Here is a 23,233-nt window from a genome sequence, read left to right as displayed (position 1 = left end):
ATGGTCTCCCAACATGTATTCCAGGGATGGTAGTCAGACGAGATAAGCCAACGGTCCTCAAACTTCAGGGAACTGAAGCAGTAGAGGAGGTACTCAGGACCGCAGTAGCCCTAGTCCAGGATACCCATGTCAAAATATACTGGGACAATATGACATTAGTTGCCCACCTTCGTCATCAAGGAAGTACAAGGCATGAGGACCTGAAGGCAATATCAGCCAGAATATTTTCGTGGTCCGAAAAACATCTCTCCCTGTGTGCTCTTCACAAAAATGGTGTGGTAAACTTACAAGCCGATTTTCTGAGCAGAACCGAAATTCATCCAGGTGAATGGAGTCTAGACTCCAAGGTTTTTCAGATGCTGACCAGAAGGTGGGGCCATCCAAAGGTAGATCTCTCTGCAAGTGGACAGAACGCAGAAGTGGATCAATATTTTTCACTAAATCCAGCTGATCCCTGCTTAGCTGTAGATACGTTGGCCCACACTTGGAGATTCAGACTGGCTTATGCCTTCCCTCTATTACCAATCCTACCAAGGGTTCTACAAAAAATAAGATTGGAAAAGCTCAAGATAATCTTGGTAGCACCATTCTGGCCTAAAAGAAGCTGGTTCGGTACCCTTTCCAAGTTCAGTATAGACCAGTAGAGCTACCCCCGGTCAGAAGCCTCCTCCACCAGGGGCCAATCTTCCATCCGGATCTCAAGAGGTTATATCTGAGTGCCTGGCTTCTGAGTTCTCAATCCTGAAGACCACAGGATTGTCAGAAAGGGTCATTAGGACATTACAGAAAAGCAGAAAGACAGTAACAAACTCTATATATCAGAAGATATGGAAGACGTTTATCTCATGGAGTTCACCTGAACAACCTAACCCGTACCAATCGAACTTAGCGCGGATCCTAGATTTTCTGCAAGGACTAGAGAAAAGTCTCAGACCTAGCACCTTCAAAGACCAAATGGCAGCTCTAAGCTCATATTTTGACCAGACATTAGCCAACCACCGATGGATTAGCAGCATCTTGCATATGTCCAAGAGCTACAAATTTGGTACCGTCCTGGGACCTCAGTGTGGTCCTGAAGGGGCTTACATTACCACCCTTTGAGCCTTTGTCATCCATAGACGTAGACAGACTCTCCTGGAAAGCAGCCTTCCTGGTAGCAATAACTACAGCCAGGAGAGTGGGTGAATTACAAGCTCTCTCGATCAATGAAGCCTACAGGAAAATCTTACAGGACCTACTTGTTCTGCGACTGGATCCGTCATTTCTTCCCAAGGTGGTCTGAGTTTCACAAGTATCAAGAGATAATTCTTCCCTCCTTCTATCAAGAGCCGGGATATAAGGAAGAACAGTTACACACATTGGACATTCGGAGAACGGTACTCCATTATCTTCAGGTGACGGCAAAAAACAAGAAGGACCAAAACCTGTTTGTTCACCTTTGAGGACAGAATAAGGGGAAGAAGACTTCCAGATGCACGATCACCAACTGAATCAAGACAGCAATCTTGGAGGCATATCGTGTCCAAGGCCTTCCACCACCAGAGAAATTTACGGTCCACTCTACCAGAGCAAAATCTGTCTCCTGGGTTGAGAAACCAGTGCTTCCATCGAGCAGATATGCAGAGCTACTACCTGGTCCTCGGTCCATACATTCTCCAAGCATTACAGGCTAGACCTGATGTCGGAAGAGGACTTGGCCTTTGAGAGAAAAGTCCTTACAGCTATAGTCACTCCCTAAACATTACTCTTGGGTACTACTCCGGTGTGCTGTTGTGGGGGGTTACTAGAGAAAATAGAATTAGACTTGCCAGTAATTTGGTTTCTAGACGCACCTTCTCATTCAAAGAGTTTTCTTTATTTTCATGACTATGAAATTGTAGATTCACTCTGAAGGCATCAAAACTATGAATTAACACATGTGGAATTATATAATTAACAAAAAAAGTGTGAAACAACTGACAATGTGTCTTATATTCTAGGTTCTTCAAAGCAGCCACCTTTTGCTTTGATTACTGCTTTGCACAATCCTGGCATTCTCTTGATGAGCTTCAAGAGGTAGTCACCGGAAATGGTCTTCCAACAGTCTTGAAGGAGTTCCAAGAGATGCTTAGCACTTGTTGGCCCTTTTGCCATCTCACCCCAAACCATCTCGATTGGGTTCAGGTCTGGTGACTGTGGAGGCCAGGTCATCTGGCGTAGCACCCCATCACTCTCCTTCTTGGTCAAATAGCCGTTACACAGCCTGGAGGTGTGTTTGGGGTCATTGTCCTGTTGAAAAATAAATGATGGTCCAACTAAACGCAAACCGGATGGAATAGCATGCCGCTGCAAGATGCTGTGGTAGCCATGCTGGTTCAGTATGCCTTCAATTTTGAATAAATCCCCAGCAGTGTCACCAGCCAAGCATCCCCACACCATCACACCACCTCCTCCATGCTTCACGGTGGGAACCAGGCATGTAGAGTCCATCCGTTCACCTTTTCTGCGTCGCACAAAGACACGGTTGGAACCAAAGATCTCAAATTTGGACTCATCAGACCAAAGCCCAGATTTCCACTGGTATAATGTCCATTCCTTGTGTTCTTTGTTATGAATGAGTCACCGAAGGAGGAAAAATCAAAAATACAAGCTAAGTCCAGAAAACCGGAGAGGTTGGTAGCTATCGGATTGCAGACCCCTGATCCTATCCACAACAACTAACAGTAGCCGTGGGGGGTTCCTACGATGCCCTAGACCCCTCAATCACAGCCGGAGAACTAAATAGACCTAAAGAAAGGGGAAATCTAAACTGCCCCAGAGCAGACCCCAAAGCAATAGGCAGCCCCCAACATATAATGACGGTGAAGCAAGATGAAAATACTAACACAGATAGAAAGATAGGTTGAGCAAACGATGGGGCCCAAGCTAACTAAAGAGGACAGGATAGAAAAGCTGCTGTCTGCAATCCGCAAAAAAACCCTACCAAAAAATGTCCCAACCGACTGATGGGAAAAACAGGCCCTGAAGTCGCTAGGACTTCAAAATGACTATATCAGCACTCAGGTAAATTCTGAAGACAGAGCAAAGAGACGAACTGGTCAGAGACAAAAATAGAACTCCGCACACCCCCGACCGGGGATGGCTGAACTCCAAAAAGCAAGGTAAACAAAACAAAACTAATAAGTTCAATAGCAGAGCAAAAACTTATCTTTGGAAGCAGGAATCAGACTGGTCTCCAAGAATCCAGCAGAGAAAACACCAGCGACTCAGAAGGGCATCGGCTGCCTTATATCCAGTCAGCAGTTCCTGTTACCCAGTCATCATCTACCAGATCAGGTGTTTGGTAATCAGCCTCACTACCTTCCTTCACCAGAAGAGGGAGTTCAATCAGACATCAACGGTGAAGGGGGAAAATGAACTCACAACAGTTCTTTAGCCCAAACAAGTCTCTTCTGCTTGTTGCCTGTCCTTAGCAGTGGTTTCCTAGCAGCTATTTTACCATGAAAGCCTGCGGCACAAAGTCTCTTCTTAACAGTTGTTGTAGAGATGTGTCTGCTGCTAGAACTCTGTGTGGCATTGACCTGGTCTCTAATCTGAGCTGCTGTTAACCTGCGATTTCTGAGGCTGGTGACTCGGATGAACTTCTCCGCAGCAGAGGTGACTCTTGGTCTTCCTTTCCTGGGGCGGTCCTCATGTGAGCCAGCTTCTTTGTAGCGCTTGATGGTTTTTGCCACTGCACTTGTGGACACTTTCAAAGCTTTCCCAAATTTTCGGACTGACTGACCTTCATTTCTTAAAGTAATGATGGCCACTCATTTTTCTTTACTTAGCTGCTTTATTCTTGCCATAAATCAAATTCTAACAGTCTATTCAGTAGGACTATCAGCTGTGTATCCACCAGACTTCTGTACAACACAACTGATGGTCCCAACCCCATTTATAAGGCAAGAAATCCCACTTATTAAACCTGACAGGGCACACCTGTGAAGTGAAAACCATTTCCGGTGACTACCTCTTGAAGCTCATCAAGAGAATGCCAAGAGTGTGCAAAGCAGAAATCAAAGCAAAAGGTTTCTACTTTGAAGAACCTAGAATATAAGACATATTTTCAGTTGTTTCACACTTTTTTGTTAATTATATAATTCCACATGGGTTCATAGTTTTGATACCTTCAGAGTGAATCTACAATTTTCATAGTTATGAAAATAAAGAAAACTCTTTTAATGAGAAGATGTGTCCAAACTTTTGGTCTGTACTGGATTAGCTGAAGAGCCCGGCGCTGCCCGGGCATAGTAACTAACTACGGTTCTTATAACAAATTATAATGTATCTATCTATCAATCTATATCTCTGAGTGCACAGCCCCGCCGACTCCGCATAGCCACATTCACTATAATATCCTATATCATCCCGTCAGCCAGAGCTACCGGACGACTACCCCTAATATCCCACATCATCCCGTCAGCCAGAGCTACCGGACGACTACCCCTAATATCCCACATCATCCCGTCAGCAAGAGCTACCGGACTACTACCCCTAAGATCCCGCATTATCCCGTCAGCCAGAGTCACCGGACTATTACCCGTAATATCCCACATCATCCCTTCAGCCTGGCGTCAGAACCAGAGCGCTGAGTGGATTTGCCCTAACTTGGATACCGATGATCTCTTTAGTAGATCCCTGGGGTCAGAACCACAGAGCTGAGTGGAACGGTCCTAACTTCCATACCAGGGATCCCTTTAAGAAAGGCCTGGGGTCAAAACCAAAGCGCTGGATGGATTTGCCCTGACTTCCATACCGGAGATCTCTTTAAGAGGGAAGATGTGCCTATGGGATGTAGGATGTGTGATGGGTATATGGGCAAAGGGGGGGGATTCATTTCTGTCATGTGCTCTCTGCTCCTTTCAGGGGGGCAGACAATGGCTGGGAGCTTATATTCTCGGGGATGCTAGATTTCTCCCACCATGTCAGTGTCTGCTGATGTGTTGTCAAGTGGGAAAACTTGCTCATAGCAACTAATCACAGCTCAGCTTCTTTTAACCAGCTCTGGTGAAATGAGAGATGCTTCGTGATTGGTTGAAAGGTAAAATGTTGCTATATATATATATATATATATATATACACACACTCACTGGCCACTTTATTAGGTACACCATGCTAGTAAGGGGTTGGACCCCCTTTTGCCTTCAGAACTGCCTCAATTCTTCGTGGCAGAGATTCAACAAGGTGCTGGAAGCATTCCTCAGAGATTTTGGACCATATTGACATGATGGCATCACACAGTTGGCGCAGATTTGTCGGCTGCACATCCCTGATGCGAATCTCCCGTTCCACCACATCCCAAAGATGCTCTATTGGATTGAGATCTGGTGACTGAGGAGGCCATTTGAGTACAGTAAACTCATTGTCATGTTCAAGAAACCAATCTGAGATGATTCGAGCTTTATGACATGGCGCATTATCCTGCTGAAAGTAGCCATCAGATGTTGGGTACATTGTGGTCATAAAGGGATGGACATGGTCAGCAACAATACTCAGGTAGGCTGTGGCGTTGCAACGATGCTCAATTGGTACCAAGGGGCCCAAAGAGTGCCCAGAAAAAATTCCCCACACCATGACACCACCACCACCAGCCTGAACCGTTGATACAAGGCAGGATGGATCCATGCTTTCATGTTGTTTACGCCAAATTCTGACCCTACCATCCGAATGTTGCAGCAGAAATCGAGACTCATCAGACCAGGCAACGTTTTTCCAATCTTCTACTGTCCAATTTCGATGAGCTTGTGCAAATTGTAGCCTCAGTTTCCTGTTCTTAGCTGAGAGGAGTGGTACCCAGTGTGGTCTTCTGCTGCTGTAGCCCATCTGCCTCAAAGTTCGACGCACTGTGCGTTCAGAGATGCTCTTCTGCCTACCTTGGTTGTAACGGGTGGCAATTTGAGTCACTGTTGCCTTTCTATCAGCTCGAACCAGTCTGCCCATTCTCCTCTGACCTCTGGCATCAACATGGCATTTCCGGCCACAGAACTGCCGCTCACTGGATTTTTTTTCTTTTTCGGACCATTCTCTGTAAACCCTAGAGATGGTTGTGCGTGAAAATCCCAGTAGATCAGCAGTTTCTGAAATTCTCAGACCAGCCCTTCTGGCACCAACAATCATGCCACTTTCAAAGGCACTCAAATCACCTTTCTTCCCCATACTGATGCTCGGTTTGAACTGCAGGAGATTGTCTTGACCATGTCTACATGCCTAAATGCACTGAGTTGCCGCCATGTGATTGGCTGATTAGAAATTAAGTCTTAACACACAGTTGGACAGGTGTACCTAATAAAGTGGCCAGTGAGTGTGTATATATATATATTCGTCTAATTCTGTCTGTCTGTAACGGAAATCCCGCGTCGCTGATTAGTCGCGGCCTAATGTGCGGATGGTAGCCAAGGTCCGGAGGAGAGGAGACTCTTCCGATCCCTGGGTACCATAAATCTGTAAAAAAATTAAATTAAAATAAAAAAGTGATATACTCACCTTCCGACGGCCCCTGGACTCTTTCTATCCTCTCACCACGCACCCGGCATCTTCCGGTCCCAGTAAGGCTTTGCGCCAAAGACCGTTGATGACGTCGCGCTCTCGCGAGAGTGATGTCATCTTCGGTCATTCGCGCTAAGCCTTACTGGGATCGGAAGATGCCGGGGCAGGAGTGCGCTTGAGAACCGCGCATGCGCATAGCGCTATCCGGTGCCATTTCCTGAAGACACATGTGCAGTGTGTCTTCAGGAAAATGGCGCCGGATAGCGCGGTATGGGCATGTGCGTACTGCGGCGCCAGTGCCACATTCCTCCCCCAGCCTCCGGCAGAGTGGGACAGCGCTGGACCACAGGAAAGATGGGTGAGTTTAAATGTTTTTTTTATTTTTTTGTATGTGTGCAGTTTCCTAGGGGTGAGGGGGACCATGCATACCAAGAAAGGGCGGTGACAGGACCATGCATACCAGGAAAGTGGGTTTGAGGGGGACCATGCAAACAGGAAAGGGGGGGGGGGTGAGGGTAACCATGCATACCAGAAAAGGGGGGCGAGGGGACCATGCATACCAGGAAAGGAGGGTGACGGGACCATGCATACCAGGAAAGGGGGGCGAGGGGACCATGCATACCAGGAAAGGGGGGCGAGGGGACCATGCATACCAGGAAAGGGGGGGCGAGGGGACCATGCATACCAGGAAAGGGGGGGCGAGGGGACCATGCATACCAGGAAAGGGGGGGCGAGGGGACCATGCATACCAGGAAAGGGGGGGCGAGGGGACCATGCATACCAGGAAAGGGGGGGCGAGGGGACCATGCATACCAGGAAATGGGGGGCGAGGGGACCATGCATACCAGGAAAGGGGGGGCGAGGGGACCATGCATATCAGGATTGGGGGGGTGCATTATTGCATTATTATTAAATCTTCATAAATATACTACATACATATTCTAGAATACCCAATGCGTTAGAATCGGGCCACCATCTAGTGTGTGTGTGTGTGTGTGTGTGTGTGTATATATATATATATATATATATATATATATATATATATATATATTATCCTAAATGCATGAAATGGTATTTACTTTTGTGCCTATTACAATGTCAGACCTAGCGTTAAGAACACTTTATATAATTGGCATATTAACCTCATTTCTCGCGTGGATGTTTTTACTGACTACTTAGACGTGTGTGCACACACATATACTCGTTTACATGTAAATAAGCTTCATTTTCCATACTGTTTCTCACGTTTGATAGTCTCCTCAATCACCATTTCCTGTAGATGTTATCAGAATACAGACACTAAATGAGCTGCTATTTTGGGATCTACGATTGCTATATTTAGCTGTCCTTTGGTCCGTGATAAATAATCACAAAAATTTCCTTGTGTACAGGAACACGCGACTCGGCTGAGCGTTCATTTGTTTTCAATGTTTGTGTTTGTTTATTTTGTTTTTTTGGTGTGGGCAATATGAAAATAACACTTGAAACCAGATTAAAAGGTGAGTAGTTGACTGTCTTTGCATTGTGTGTCTCACTAAGCATGGAGAACAGAAAGAGGAGAAGAGAACTGTCTGAGCACTTGAGAATCAAAATTGTTGAATAATATCAACACTGTTAAAGTTACAAGACCATCTCCAGAGATTTTAATGTTCTTTTGTTCACGGTGCACAACATAATCTTCATGTACGTGGACAGCAGAGAAAAATTGATGAAAAATTACAATGCAGGATAGTCTGTTTGCTGGATAAGCAGCCTCAATCAATTTCCAAACAAATTCAAGCTGTCCTGCAGGCTATGGGTGCATCAGTGTCTGCGCGACCTATCCATTGACATTTAAATGAAATGAAGTGCTGTGGCAGGTTACCCAGGAGGGCCCCATACTGACACTGAGACACAAAAAAGATGCTTCATTTTGCCAAAATCCTTCTGGGAAATAGTCTTGTGGACAGATGAGACCAAGATGGAGCTTTTTGATAAAGGACATTCTACTGTTTACCAAAAATAGAATGAGGCCTACAAAGAAAAGAACACAGTGCCTATAGTCAAATATGGCGGAAGTTAAAAGATGTTTTGAGGTTGTTTTGCAGCCTCTGGCACTGGGTGTCTTGACTGTGTGCAATGCATCATGAAATCTGAAGATTACTAAAGGATTTTGGTTGGCAATTTAGTGCCCAGTGTCAGCTGGGTTTGTGTCATGGGTCTTCCTGCAGAACAATAACCCTAAACATACTTCAAGAAACACCGAGAAATGGATGGATGGATGGAATCAAAGCTCTGGAGAGTTCTGAAGTGCCAAGCAATGACTTCAGATCTTAATCCCGTTGAACACCTTTGCAGAGATCTTAAAATTGCTGTTGAGAGAAGGTGCCTTCAAATATGAGACCTATAGAAGTTTGAAAAAGAAAACTGTTCCAAAATCCAGTTGAGAAGTGTAAGAAGCTTGTTGCTGGTTATAGGAAGCAATTTATTTATTCCAAAGGGTGTGCAACCAAGTATTAAGTTGAGGATGCCAGCAATTTTGTCTGTCCCATTATTGGGGATTTATATGAAATTATGTCCAATTTGCCATTTCTTTTTTCTGTTTTTTTTTTTTGTGTTCCACTACACACAAAGGAAATAAATGTGTATAACAAAACATGTTTAATTGTAATAATTTTCTGAAAGTGCCCCAACACTTTCGGCCATGACTGTATGTGTATATGTATGTGTGTATGTATGTATGTATATCTATCTCTATCCCTTGCAATAGGTATGGTAGTCTTAATCGACTGGTGCATTTCTCATGTGAGTATAATTCCTTACAATTTGTTCAAACTCTGCTTGACTCGCCCTACCCAGGTCCAGTACTGAGTCTCCGCCACTGCTCCCAGAGTCTGTTATTGTCTGCAGCGCTGACTTCATGCCAACAGCACTGCAGCCAATCAATGACATGAGTGGCTCGTACAGTCAACTCGAAAAAAGCTGCTGAGTTCTGGCTGGATGCAGTGCTGTTGATGTCAGGTCAATGGAGACTGAACCCCTGACTGAGAGTGAAATGAGGAGGTAAATAAAGCACACTGCGTACATTGGCAAGGCTCCTGTACACATTGTGATTATTTTTAGATAGTCGGAAAAGAGAGATACCACCTGACGGCTAAAGGTTTCCATATAGGGGTCTTAGCCCCTATGTAGTATAGACTTTACTCTTTTAGTTTTATATAAAAACATTTTATTACATATTTATGTGAGGGGTCCTCCTTGCTCATTGCACAGTGCTATACCTTCAGTTAGCATCCTTGGCACTTCCCCCTTAGCTTGATAGGCAGCATCCACTTGCCCAGAGCGAATGCTGCCTGAATCGATTCCAGTGTTAGTGTGCAATGCTGTAGCAGCCAAGCGCACACACACACATAGCATTGACCATTCACCACTGTGTGATCCAGTGTTTACTGAGTAGTTGCTGCAGACAGGAGAGGATGATCAGTTAAGCTAAGGGGAAGTGCTGAGGATGCTACCTGAGGGAGCGGGCAGCGAACACACAGCCTTGTTGAAGGCTTCATTATAGTTCTTCTTCTCCCTGCTCCGTTGAGGTGTCGTTTCGAAGCCAGCATCCACGAGAGGTGTGCTAAGTAATTTTCATGTTGATCAGATTTGTAGTTTTTGCGCAATTTGCGATTGAAAAACATTTTCCTCAATGCTTTTCAATGGCAGTTAAGCTCATTGCGCAGGCACACCCAGTTACTATGCCAACGCCTACGAACTTCACATGACCCCTCCAGGACAGAGTTTCTGGCAGAAAATTTCAGCTCTTCAAGCGAAACCCACAGCGCAAATCTAGCTTCATCACATGACACTTGCGCCAAAGTGGATTTAGAAGCCCAGTGCGCCAAACTTGCTCTTAAACGGCCGACGCGCCTAAGTGATTCTTAAAGGGCCGACGCACCAAAATGAGTCTTAAAGGGCCGGCCCGCCAATTGGGACCCAGAGTGGCCCCGCCCGCCAAATGGGACCCTGCGGCCAAAGTGGCCCCTGAGAGGCACCCACAGTTAAAACGGATCCTGAGGCCAAAGTCTTGCAGGGGCAGCAGGCAAGTCTCAAAGTGGCAGCCCGGGCACCATTTCAAAGCACTATCTGTACTTCCTTCAGGAAATACACATCTAGTTTATTTATGTAATAAAATGTTTTTTTATGAAATAGAAGGTAGTGAAATCTATACTACAGGTGTGATTTTTATAGGGGATAAGTCCCTGTATGAAGTTTTGGGGGTGACATTCTCCCTTTAAGGAGAATTGGACAAAACTGAGGGACTAATCAAGTTTTGGCACAGGAACAATTGGGGATTTTACAACTGAGTTACACCCCTGGACAAATTCACTAAGAAATTGGCAGCTGTTTTGGGATCAGCTTAACATAAACATAACGTAAAAGTAACCCAAAGTGGGCCACTAAATGGTAATCCATTATACTGCACTCCCCATAGTTCTCCATACAGTTTAATTCACTCCATAGTCCTCCATACAGTATACTGCATTCCCCATAGTCTACCATACAGTGTAATGCTCTCCCCATAGTCCTTAATACAGTATTGCACACACCATAATTCTCCATACAGTTTAATGCCCTCCTCATAGTCCTCTATATACAGTGGGTAAAACAAGTATTTGATACACTCCCGATTTTTGCAAGTTTTCACACCTACAAAGAATGGAGAGGTCTGTAATTTTTATCATAGTGTAAATAACTCGTGAAATACATCACATATATATATATATATATATATATATATATATATATACCCACAGAGTAATGCCCAATTATATCAGTAATACTGATGCAAGAGGACTAATTATGGGACTAATCGCAAATCAAAATACTGACAGCTGAAAAAAAAAACGATCAAACGTCCAAATACTATGAAATTAGAAAATGTTTAATAAATAATACAAATACAAGCAGGGGGGAGTCGCCCACAACGCATATGTTGAAAAAACAGACGCTCAATGGATAAAACTGCACTAAAGCATCATGCATGGGTACAGACCACGCTGTATATGTGTACATCAATGCTATATAATGATGATAAAGTTATGACATGGTCATATGACTTAAATATATGACAAACACCCACATCGAGGGCTGTGTATAATAACGATACCCATCATAGAAACCAATACATGTGCACGAAGACCCCCCACTACCCAAATGATGCCATATGGTATAGAAGTTTACCTGAAGTGGTGATGGGAGAAGGGGCCAGATCCTAGAGCGTCACCCTGACGCGCGTTTCGGCTTAGGAGCCTTTCTCAAGGGGCGTAGCGGTGGAGGGGAAGGATTAAAAAGCCCGAGTAACCAATCGAAACGGCTGTATCAGCCACTGTCATGGCCAAAGACTGGCCAATTAAAGGTCGCGGTTCACAAGGATGTACTGTGATGTCACTGGGATGTTAAAAATTGGCGCTTGCGCAGTCAGGGTAAGAAAAATAGTCATAGTAATAGTGGCGTCGCAAAAACAATGGCAACCTTGATCATAAACAGGGACTAGCCAATACAAGATGGTGATATTATACAGTGCGTTCACCACAGCCCGACACCGTGGGTTGGCGCATGCGCACCCAGAGACGGGATGAGCCATGACGGCGCGCGTCACGTGACGCGCGATGCAGGAGACATCGCTATGCCAACACAGACGCCAAAAAGCCACAGCACAGACCACAATCCTAGCGCGCATGCGTACCGGTTCAGGGAGAGGAAGGCATCAGAGGCAATGCAGCCCATAAAATTCACAAAGGTTGTCATGCCGCAAAGATGATGGATAATTAATGAAAGGACACCCTCAGTATATTGTGTGACACACAGTGTGGACATAAATAACCCTGACCACGGCAGCATTCAAAAGCGATGGACACCGTAGTATATAAGACCATGGGAAGGGATAGGGAGTAAGCCACAGACTACTCTGGGCAACATGTGTAAATATATTGGCATAGCCGATAACAAAATAATGTGGGCAAAAAATATCCCCCACTATAAGTGTCTAAGAAGGCTTAAAACATGTCAAAAAAATGACTGTAAGAGATAATTTGATATAAATCTAATGACATGACCAATAGTATACACTTGAATATCATAATACATTCTAATCATGATAGCAAAATAAGGCTGATAGTAGAGCATGCTGCACACAAGAATATATGATAAGAGACATATTTGTACCCAAAATTTGTGAAATTGCAACCAAAAATACCAATAAAATATTTAAGAATTGATCTTTATTGTTAAATTAATACTTGTTATATATAATTATAACTACATTATCAGAAATTCAAGTAATAGATACACCATTCATATCACAGATGTCATTGGGGTCATGAAGGGCATCTAGAAGGTAACAAGGATGTCACTTAATCCGTACTCCCGACAGAACAGTGAACTTCGTACAGGTCGTCCATACAGTACCTAGGAAGGGCGACCAAGTCACAGGGCTAGGAATAAAAATAAAATAAATGAAGATCAAATATAAAAACAACAACAGCGTATAAACCTAAATGGTCGATCACAAGAATGGAACAAAACTTAAGTTCTCATTTAAACCCTTTGGTTGAATCGTATCCAAGGCCCAGATCCATCTGGTCTCACATTGGACTAGCCTGGTACTAATATTGCCACCCCGAATGCCGAGATCAATGGCATCAATGCCCCTAAATTTAATAAGGGAACTATCACAATTGTGATGTTGTTTAAAATGGCGAGGAATGGTTCTTAGGGTGGATATATCATCCTGGTCAGAGGCAGCTATAATCCCCAAAACGTGTTCACGGACCCGAATTTTAAATTGTCTCGTGGTCAGTCCCACATAATGAGATAACAGGGGCATACAGCGAAATAGATAACATTCTTAGTAGTGCACGTAATTGGTTTTCTAATGTCATAGGTCCTAGAACCAGATGAGTTGAAAAATGTATCCGTGCTATCAATATTGGGGCAAGCTACACATCGACCACAGGGTCTACATCCGCCTGGCGGACCCACTCCGTCAATATATACTTGTCTAGGCCGGCATTGATAGTGACTGTACTAAATGGTCCCTCAAGTTTTTAGATCTTCTGATGGTAATACTAGGTCTCTTTGGGATGATTTGTTTCAATATAGGGTCAACATGAAGAATAGGCCATGCCCGTTGCAAACATTCACGCATGCGTGAAAATTGGGAATGTTAGTTGGTAATGAACCTAACCTGACTATTTGACTTAGAGTTGTTGCGTGCATATAGTAATGTATGTCGGGATGAATACTTAGCCCTGTGATAAGCACGTTTCAGGATACGTCGTCCGTAGCCTCTTTCACGAAATCTACCGAAGAGGTCCCTTGCCTGAATTTCAAAGTCATCATCATTGGAACAGATCCTCCGTAACCGGAGGAACTGTCCAATGGGTATAGAGTCGGTCATATGTTTTGGATGAGATGAGGAGGCATGCAACAACATGTTACTGGAGGTTTCCTTCGTATAGATGGTGGTCTGTAGGGTGGAGTCATCGCCCCTCCATACCGTCACATCAAGAAAATTAATTCTTTGTATGTAACACTGATAAGTCAGATGGATATTCTTATCATTGATATTCAAATATACCATGAACTCACTGAACTGCTCATAGGACCCCTGCCAGATCAGGAAGATGTCGTCGATGTACCGCATCCAATTGGGAATGCGGTCCATCGACAACTGATCTGACAGGGAGAGGCCCCTCTCCCACAGCCCCAGGAACAAGTTGGCATATGCTGGGGCAAATGATGCCCCCATAGCAGTGCCCTGGAGCTGTAGGTAGAAGGACCCCTTGAACACAAAGAAATTGTGCATTAAAGCGTACTACAGGAGTTCGAGAATTAAGCAGATAATGTCACGTGGCAAATTTGACATTTCCAGATAATATTTGTTGGCCATCAAACCGTCACTGTGCTTTATATTGGTATTGAGTGATTCAATATCACACGTAGCCATCAGTGCATCAGTTTCAACGTGGAGACCATCCACCCTCCTCAAAAAATCACCAGTGTCAAGCACAAATGATGGGAGACTCTCTACCAGGGGTTGCAATTTGGATTTGATCCAGCGGTTAGTATTTTCAAGAAAGTTACCGGAGCCGGATATAATCGGGCGACCCGGTGGCTGTTCCAAATTTTTATGTACCTTTGGCAATAAATATAGAGTAGAGATGGTTGGTTCTTGGACTTTCAGTGCCAAAGATAGTTGTTTAGTAATGACCCCATTGGCCACAGCTATATCAAGAATTTTATGCAATTGCTTGGTGAAAGATGATAAAGGGTTAAAGGTTAGGCGTTTATAACATACGCTGTTGTTAAGATGTTTAAAGGCCTCTTTTTCGTATAAATTACTAGGCCAAAGGACTATATTTCCCCCTTTGTCCGCTGGTTTTACTACTACATTGGTTTGGACCTGTAGCTCACGCAGCCTATTCCTCTCATCCCTGCTCAAATTGTCACCAGGAATACCAAATGGTATTTTGCGGAAGTCATCCTCCACAACTCGAACGAACAAGTCAATACTCGCACAACTGGATATAGGGGGAAACTTTTTAGACTTAATCCTGATAGCCGGGGGAATCTTACCTCCCTCATCCAAAAGGTGTTCATTGGAGAGATCCTCCAAATCTTGAAGGGCTAATTGTTCTTCCTCTGTAGGGAACAAGGTATTCATGTGAGGATCAAAAAAATATCTTTTAAATAGCAATGATCTGGCAAATAGGTGCAGATCCTTAGTAGCAGTAAACATGGCAAACTTAGACTTAGGTGTAAAGGTTAGTCCTTTATTTAACATTGATAAATCACTATCTGCCAGAGCATATGAACTAAGATTGATTACCTTGTTCCCTGTCTTCTTCCGTTCGGGCGACTTATATTGCATTCATCTATATGGATGAAAGTTGGTATCCCTCACCCTGTTCAATCTAGCTCCAGAGCGTGTCATAACTGATGGATTAGACCACCCGGAGGAATCACTAACATTGGATAGTGAACTTTCAGAGGGTGTACGAGAGACACCACGAATTACTGCAGTAGGTTTACGCCATAAGTGCACTGTTTTGGATGTATAGTCTTTTAAATCACGTTGCATTTTGACACCCTGAGTCTCATGGATTTTTTTAACACATGAATCTAGTTTTTTATCGATCTGGGTGTCGTAGTTATTTTATCTGATGGGCAGTCACTCCTGAATTTCGCCTGTGCCTGATCAGTGCACTTATCAAGGTGATTGATTTTCTTCGTGTCCAAATCTACAAGCAGCTGCATGAGAACCTGGGAACAAATGTTGCATGCCTCTTCCCATCTTGAGACAAATTCAGCATCCTCAACTAAAAAGGCTGGAATAACACGCACGCGTAAACCGCGTGGAATCATCTTATTTAATAAGTATTTTTGTAGAAAAGCGCGATTCCACCATAGTTTTGTGCGTTGCAAAAGCAACTTTTCAATATCCAGCACATGATTGTCCCACTTGTGATCAACCACCGGTGGGGGTGTACTCGCTCCAACTCCAAATATCTGATCAATCTGTCCGAGCCAAGTTTTATCTCTGGCACGGAAGTCCATCGTCACAAGTAAAAGACCTGTGCAAAACACAGTAAGTAGATAGTGTAAATAACTCGTGAAATACATCACACACACATATATACGTATACACCCACAGAGTAATGCCCAATCATATCAGTAATACTGATGCAAGAGGACTAATTATGGGAATAATCGCAAATCAAAATACTGACAGCTGAAAAAAAACGATCAAACGTTTTTTTCAACATATGCGATGTGGGCGACTCCCCCCCCTCCTTGTATTTGTATTATTTATTAAACATTTTCTAATTTCATAGTATTTGGACGTTTGATCGTTTTTTTTTTCAGCTGTCAATTTTTATCATAGGTACACTTCACCTGTGAGAGACAGAATAATGAAAAAAAATCCTCGATACAGTATACTGCATTGCCCATAGTCCTCTATATATTATAATTTATAATGCACTCCCCATAATACATATAGTTTATTGCACTCCCCATAGTCCTTCATACAGTATAATGCATTCTACATGGTTCGCCATATAGTATACTGCCCTCCCCATAAGCCTTCATACAGTATAATGCACTCCCCATAGTACATATAGTATATTGCACTCACTCCCCATAGTCCATCATACAGTATAATGCACTCCCCATGGTTCTCCATATAGTATAATGCACTCCCCATAGTACATATAGTATAATGCACTCCCCATAGAACATATAGTATATTGCATTCCCCATAGTCCTTCATGCAGTATAATGCACTCTCCATGGTTCTCCATATAGTATAAGGTACTCCCCATAAGCCTTCATACAGTATAATTCACTCTCCATAGTACATATAGTATATTGCACTCCCCATAGTCCTTCATACAGTATAATGCCCTCCCCATAAGCCTTCATACAGTATAATGCACTCCCCATAGAACATATAGTATATTGCATTCCCCATAGTCCTTCATGCAGTATAATGCACTCTCCATGGTTCTCCATATAGTATAAGGTACTCCCCATAAGCCTTCATACAGTATAATTCACTCTCCATAGTACATATAGTATATTGCACTCCCCATAGTCCTTCATACAGTATAATGCCCTCCCCATAAGCCTTCATACAGTATAATGCACTCCCCATAGCACATATAGTATATTGCACTCCCCATAGTCCTTCATACAGTATAATGCCCTCCCCATAAGCCTTCATATAGTATAATGCACTCCCTGTAGTCCTCCATATAGTAAAATGGCCCCCACACTTTGAGGCCCCACACTGTATGAGGGCCCCCCACAGTAAGTCCCTACAGCGTATGAAGGGTCCTTCACACTTGATGAGGAGACCCCGTACTTTATGATGTCCCCACAGTCACACTATACGTTTACATGAAAATTTTAAAAACCTCATATACTCACCTATTCCAGGATCCTTATGAGTCCTCCTGCAAAGCTCCGACACACACACTAAGGCTGCGTTCACTCATCGCGTTTTTTTTTTCGTCTTCGCAGCGTTTTTTAACACGTGATTTTGCAGCGAAAACGCAAAAAAACAGCATCCCATGCAATCCTATGGGAATCCACAATGCTGTGGATTTTCCCGCGGTGGAATCGCATCGCGGAAAAATACGCAGCATGCTCATTATTTTGCGGAATCGCGGCGATCCCGCACCCATAGGATTGCATTGTTCCGCTTACTTCCCGCATGTGGCTGTGCACACCATACGAAAAGTAAGCAGAACATTTGCGGATGGTACCCACCGTCTGGAGGAGAGGAGACTGTCCTCCGGGCTGTGGGTACCATGTCCCTGTAAAAAATAGAATAACGTCGCAGTCTCGCGATAATGTAGTGGTCCCTATTCCTCGCGAGACCGCGACGTCATCAAAGGTCTCGCAAGACATAACTGGGAATGCAAGCATCGCTGAGGCCTGGGAAGGCTGCGCGGGACGCCGGAAGGTGAATATAACCCGATTTTTTTTTTTTTTTTTTTTTTATTATTATTTTTAACATATCTTTTACTATTGATGCCGCATAGGCAGCCTCAATAGTAAAAAGTTGGTCACACTCGTCAAACCCTATGTTTGACAAGTGTGACCAACCTGTCAGTTCTCCAAGCGATGCTACAAATCGCTTGAAAAATGCTAGCATTCTGCAAGCTAATTACGCTTGCAAATCACTAGTTTTTCCGCGGGAAAATTGCAGGAATTTAAAATGCGATTTTCCCCACGGAATGGAATTCCGGAAGTCTCGCGGTAACTTCCGCGAGAGTTCCGCTACGTGCGCACATAGCCTAAATATCAGAGTCACAATGACGTCCCCACACTGGGTTTCTCTGACTTCTTGCATGTCCGCCGGCGCTTCTGTCCCAACATCACCTGCTGTTCTGCTGACCACAAGTTACAGAACACAGAGTGGTAGTGCAGGGAGATCGTGTCTCCCTCCTATACTGCAGAGATGAACTATATTGGTGCGCTGTGTAGCTCCGGGTGGGCCCCTCAAAGCGGAGGCCAGGGGCGACTGCACCCTCTGCCCCCCGAGCAGCTACACTACTGGTCGGGTTGGATTGCTATCTGCAGTGGGGCTTATAGTAATTTGTGTGGTCTTGTAGTATTCATTGTTTATGGGCTTTTTGTTCTCCCTTTCATCAGATATGGATGAACTCTTGGACAATTTCTACTACATGCTTCACACAAGCATCCCATGGATTTTTACTTTGCACCTTAGGTTTTTTTTTTCCCTTGCAGCAATGAATGCAGAGGTTTCTTATCTTGGCATTACCATTGGATCTTTGTGGTCTGCGCAGAAGTTGTCGAAAGTGAATTAAAGCAAAGTGTAGTAAGCAGGAGAAGCAGACTGCATGTAGGTGACTGCCACATCAACATGGCTTCTGTGTGAGCTGGCACCTGTGCTGCAGACTGAGCGCGGCGTAGCCCAGGCACACACTCGGTAATTGTGCTTTCCAGAAATAGTACAGCATTGATCGGCCACTGAGGAGCACATCTCCGGAGACTAATGTGAGAGACCGTGACTACAGCAGGGTGTCCGCATTAGCCAGCGTTGTGCATACGCTGGTATTGATTTCTACACTATCTGTTATGTACTACTCCTGAATTGCAGACTAGGGGGCTATTAGGATCCATGTCCAGTTTTCCTACCTACGTCTCATTATTATCATGCTTTTTTGCCTCTTGTGTCACCTGTTTATTTCTTTGCGATTTCTGATGCTTCTTTCGCACGAAATGGAAAATGATGATATTTCTATTTCCTATAAACAATTGCCGAAGAGCAACCATGAACCACCCATAAATTCTTAAAAATATATATATATTTGTCAACCTCTATTAAAACCTATACTAATTCAAGAGAGATTCAAGCAGGATGAAGTAGAGGTGGACAATATGGTTTATACATAAAGTAGTAATAATTCCCAATGAATTTAATGTGAAAACTAAGAAATTTACATCAATAACTGAAATAAAGTTCAGTGCTTACTCATAATGTGACTACTGCAAAAGCCTATCACACAGCCCTGATGCTGGTTTCGCATGTAGCTTTCTCAAGGGGTGTGTAGATAAAATGATCATTCTGTGTTTGTGTGCAGGTATGTGACAGTCTGTGGGGTCCGCAGTCTCCTCTCGCACAAGTTGTATGCAAGGAATCGGGATGTGGAGCTCCAAATTCTACATGGACCTTGAAGTCTCCTCCAAAGGACTCCTATGGCGCTGTCCAAGGCTTACAGTGTAAAGGTCTGTAGTACACCATGGCCTATTCCTCATATTCTCATTTCATGCCCGCACTCCTAAACTTCTATCTAGAGTAACGCCGGATCAGGAGAAGTTTGTGGGCACTGCTGCTGCCAACAGTGCCCAGGCCTGATAGTTGTGGAACTTGCAGTCTTTTAAATAATGCGTTTTTAAATCATAAAGGTCCTCTTACACTCAGGGCTGTGGAGTCGGAGTCAGGGAAATTGAGGAGTCGGAGGTTTGGCTTGCCATCTCCACAGCCCTGAATACACAGACCAACTGGTTGCACGATACGACTGCCGTTCGGTAAACTTTTCCCAATCGACAGTGGTCTGACTGCTTGTTTAGAAGCCAGCGATGAGCACTGAGCGATCGGCAGTAGATCGCACAGTTGACACAGGCTGCCACGGGCAGCGCAAGTCCTGTTTACACAGGGTGATACACCAAAAAGAACAATGATCTTTCAAGCTCCATAAAAGATCATTTCATCTGCTGCTCGTTCATCGGGTGATCAGCAGCCTGTTTTCATGGCAAAATAATTGTGAAACAAGCGTTTTTAACTCTCATTAACAGTTATCTTGCGCCTTAACTGGAATCTTAATCAGCAAAAACATAAACTAGTATCTGTGAAAGATAATGTGGAGTATGTGTTCGTGTGACACAAGTGTTGGGATTATTAATAAGTAGCGTCAGCAGGGCCCATGGACTTCTCTTCCATCCAGCGTTTCTGTAGCTCAGAAAAAAAAGTACATCTATACAACCACTAGATGGCGCACATTACAGCAACACTGCACAATGCATTAAAGGGATTGTCCACTGCTGGACAATATATATATATATATATATATTTTTTTAAAGAGAATGTATCATGAGGGTTTTACACCTTACAGTAATAGCATGTATATACTGGTGCTTTCCTACTTATTAAATCCGTATTTCGATTGTAGAAATATGTTTTGTATTTTCTGGAAAATCCTGCATTAAATAGGGAGGGAGGGCAGGAGAGCTACAAGTGCAATGTCCCACCCCAAAGCACTTGTGGCTCATTTGAATAGGATGTCAATGCTGAATTTCTCATAAACTGTTAAACAGATTTCTACAAATAGGGTATGGATTTAGTTTGCATTAGTTGAAGTTGTGAAATCCTCATGACAGGTTCCCTTTAATAGCACCAGACTGCAGAACAGTAACAAAAAGTACACTATCCTATTTAACTACTACCACCCCATCATTGTCGGCACAGTGTCCCCCCCCCCCCCCCCCCCCCCCGACAGTCAAGAGAAATGAGAAATTTAGCTCAAAATGGGGGCCCATGACCCCTGTTTGTACAAAGTACAAGAGATTACCGCAAAACTAGAAAAAAGTCCCTGTCTGGCCCTAGTCATATTCACGTCGCTGTCGTTTGACACATAAGTCTTTAATACTATAGACAGGTTAGGACGGTCCGGATGGGTACACCTTGACGTGGCAGGATAGCTTTTATGTTTTTTTGGTTTTTTTTTTAATCAAAGTAGTTTTAACTAAGTGCCCTATGTTATTTACATGTACCATTTACTGATTTACTTGCTGTAAGGTATATGCTAATTTTTGTTTTCTGTCTTGAATTTTGTCATTGATCAGCTGTAGCTGTTCAGTATTCCATAGTATTGGATGTAAGCTTTGGTGGAATACAAAAACGGCTGCAGATGATCAGCGGCTGCTGAATGGCTGCAGCGGTCACTCAACATAAGTGTCACTTGCCCACCTGGAGAGATCGCAGTAGCAATGCCCTGTCAGGAGATAGGTATGTGGGCTTTTTTTTTATTTTTTCCCTGCTGTTGCTATATAATTGTCTACTAGTAGACCATCCCTGTAAGGAGTGCTGTGCCCCAACCAAAATAGTTGAGTGCAAAATCTCACTAACTGCTTATTAAAGTGAATCTGTCACCATGTTTGTGCTACCCCATCTGAGAGCAGCATGATGTAGGGGAAGCGACCCTGATGTGTCACTTACCTTGCTATAGTTTTGATAACCTCTCTGTTTTACCTGCTGCAGATCTAGCAGTTCTCTGAATACTGAGTGGTTTATATCCCCGCCCACACTACTGATTGGCAGCTTTCTGCCTATGCACAGTGTACATAGAAAGCTGCCAATCAATGGTGGGGTGGGGTTATACAGAGCTCATGATTATGGAGGACTACCTGGCAGCAGGTTTACTAGTCCTCTACTGATTTACTGCTGATAAAACAGTGATTTCATCAAACCGACAGCAAGCAGCCCAGTAATTGACACATCGCTGGAATCAGGGTCTCTGTCTCTACAATATGCTGCTCTCAGCTAAGGTAGCAAAAACCTTGTAACATATTCTATTTCATATGACCCTTGTAGCTCTTACCTTTCATTTCTTTAATATACACCTGAAAAATTTAAGAACCAGTTGACATTTCCAGGGAGATAGATAGATTTGTTTTTTTTTTTACGGTGGCAGTTCATTAGCAGAGTTACAATTCAATCATGGCTGTAATTTTTTGTTGTCCTTTTTATGTTTAGCTGTATTTTTCTATGAACACAGGAAACGAGTCCAGTGTGAATGAGTGTGAGAGTGAAGGAGAAGCCGGGCAGGATTGTGGTCCCCAGAGCATTGCAGCCATCTCCTGTAACCAGAACTTCAGCAACCATACAGGTAACCAGAGGCATTCTTACGTAGGATTAGCAACCTTATCAATCCAAATGGAAAATATGGGCACGGTTAGGGCTGTCCTTAGGTGGTGCCAATGGGCATTGATGGCTTTGGCACCCAACGCCTTCATCACTCGTCCAATAACTGTTGCCAAACATACAAATAATCAGCAACACAAGAGCCCTGCTTATTGATTGGGTACTAATCTTTTTGATCCAAGGAAAAAAATCATGTGAGGATTCCCCAGTGGCGCGGGAGCAGGCAGTCATAATAATGTACATGTGCGATTTGCATACTTCCGGCCACATTCCGACTAGACGTGTCCAGCCTCGCTCAGTGCACGCACGTCTAGATGGCATGTGATCGCACAGTTGTGGTCAGGCCCCCAGTGCTGGCACTAGAGAAGGCTCACAGCATGTAGTGTCCACCATGTGAGGGATTCACAAGTCTGCAGTCACATGTCTAGTCGTGTGCAGTCAGACTGAAGCTGGACAACCCTTTTAATTACCCCTACTCCATATATGCCATGATACAAAAGTCCTTTATGGAGAAGACTTTGCACCCAGATTTTCTTCTGAGGGAAGACTTTTTATTGTCCCCATTGGTTGTTCTTCAGTACATATTTTAGCATTAGTGTAAAAAGATGTCCTGATATGGACAGCGATACATGTACAGTGCATGGAGGTCAGCAGCCTTCCTGACACTAATAATGGTCATCATGTGCCCCCTTACTGGAATGTGAATCATATGTAGCGTCATCCCGGCATCGGGGGATGTGAATC

The 23,233-nt window shown here is 43.8% G+C and overlaps 1 protein-coding gene across 5 annotated transcripts in view; it reads left to right on the top strand.

The window, feature by feature from the left end:
• The window catches only part of LOC141100254 (T-cell differentiation antigen CD6-like), a 91,503-nt gene that overhangs the window by 17,208 nt on the left and 51,062 nt on the right, over positions 1 to 23,233 (top strand). For all 5 annotated transcript variants that reach the window (XM_073588588.1, XM_073588586.1, XM_073588589.1 and 2 more), the window contains exons 3-4: positions 19,650 to 19,794; positions 22,344 to 22,454. In XM_073588588.1, coding sequence (XP_073444689.1) covers positions 19,650 to 19,794; positions 22,344 to 22,454 — 256 coding nt within the window. The remainder of the gene's footprint in view (positions 1 to 19,649; positions 19,795 to 22,343; positions 22,455 to 23,233) is intronic.

Source organism: Dendrobates tinctorius, unplaced genomic scaffold (genome assembly GCF_039654945.1).
Source record: "Dendrobates tinctorius isolate UK_male_01 unplaced genomic scaffold, ASM3965494v1 ptg000104l, whole genome shotgun sequence".
NCBI lineage: Eukaryota > Metazoa > Chordata > Amphibia > Anura > Dendrobatidae > Dendrobates > Dendrobates tinctorius.
This window is presented reverse-complemented; position numbering and strand designations above follow the sequence as displayed.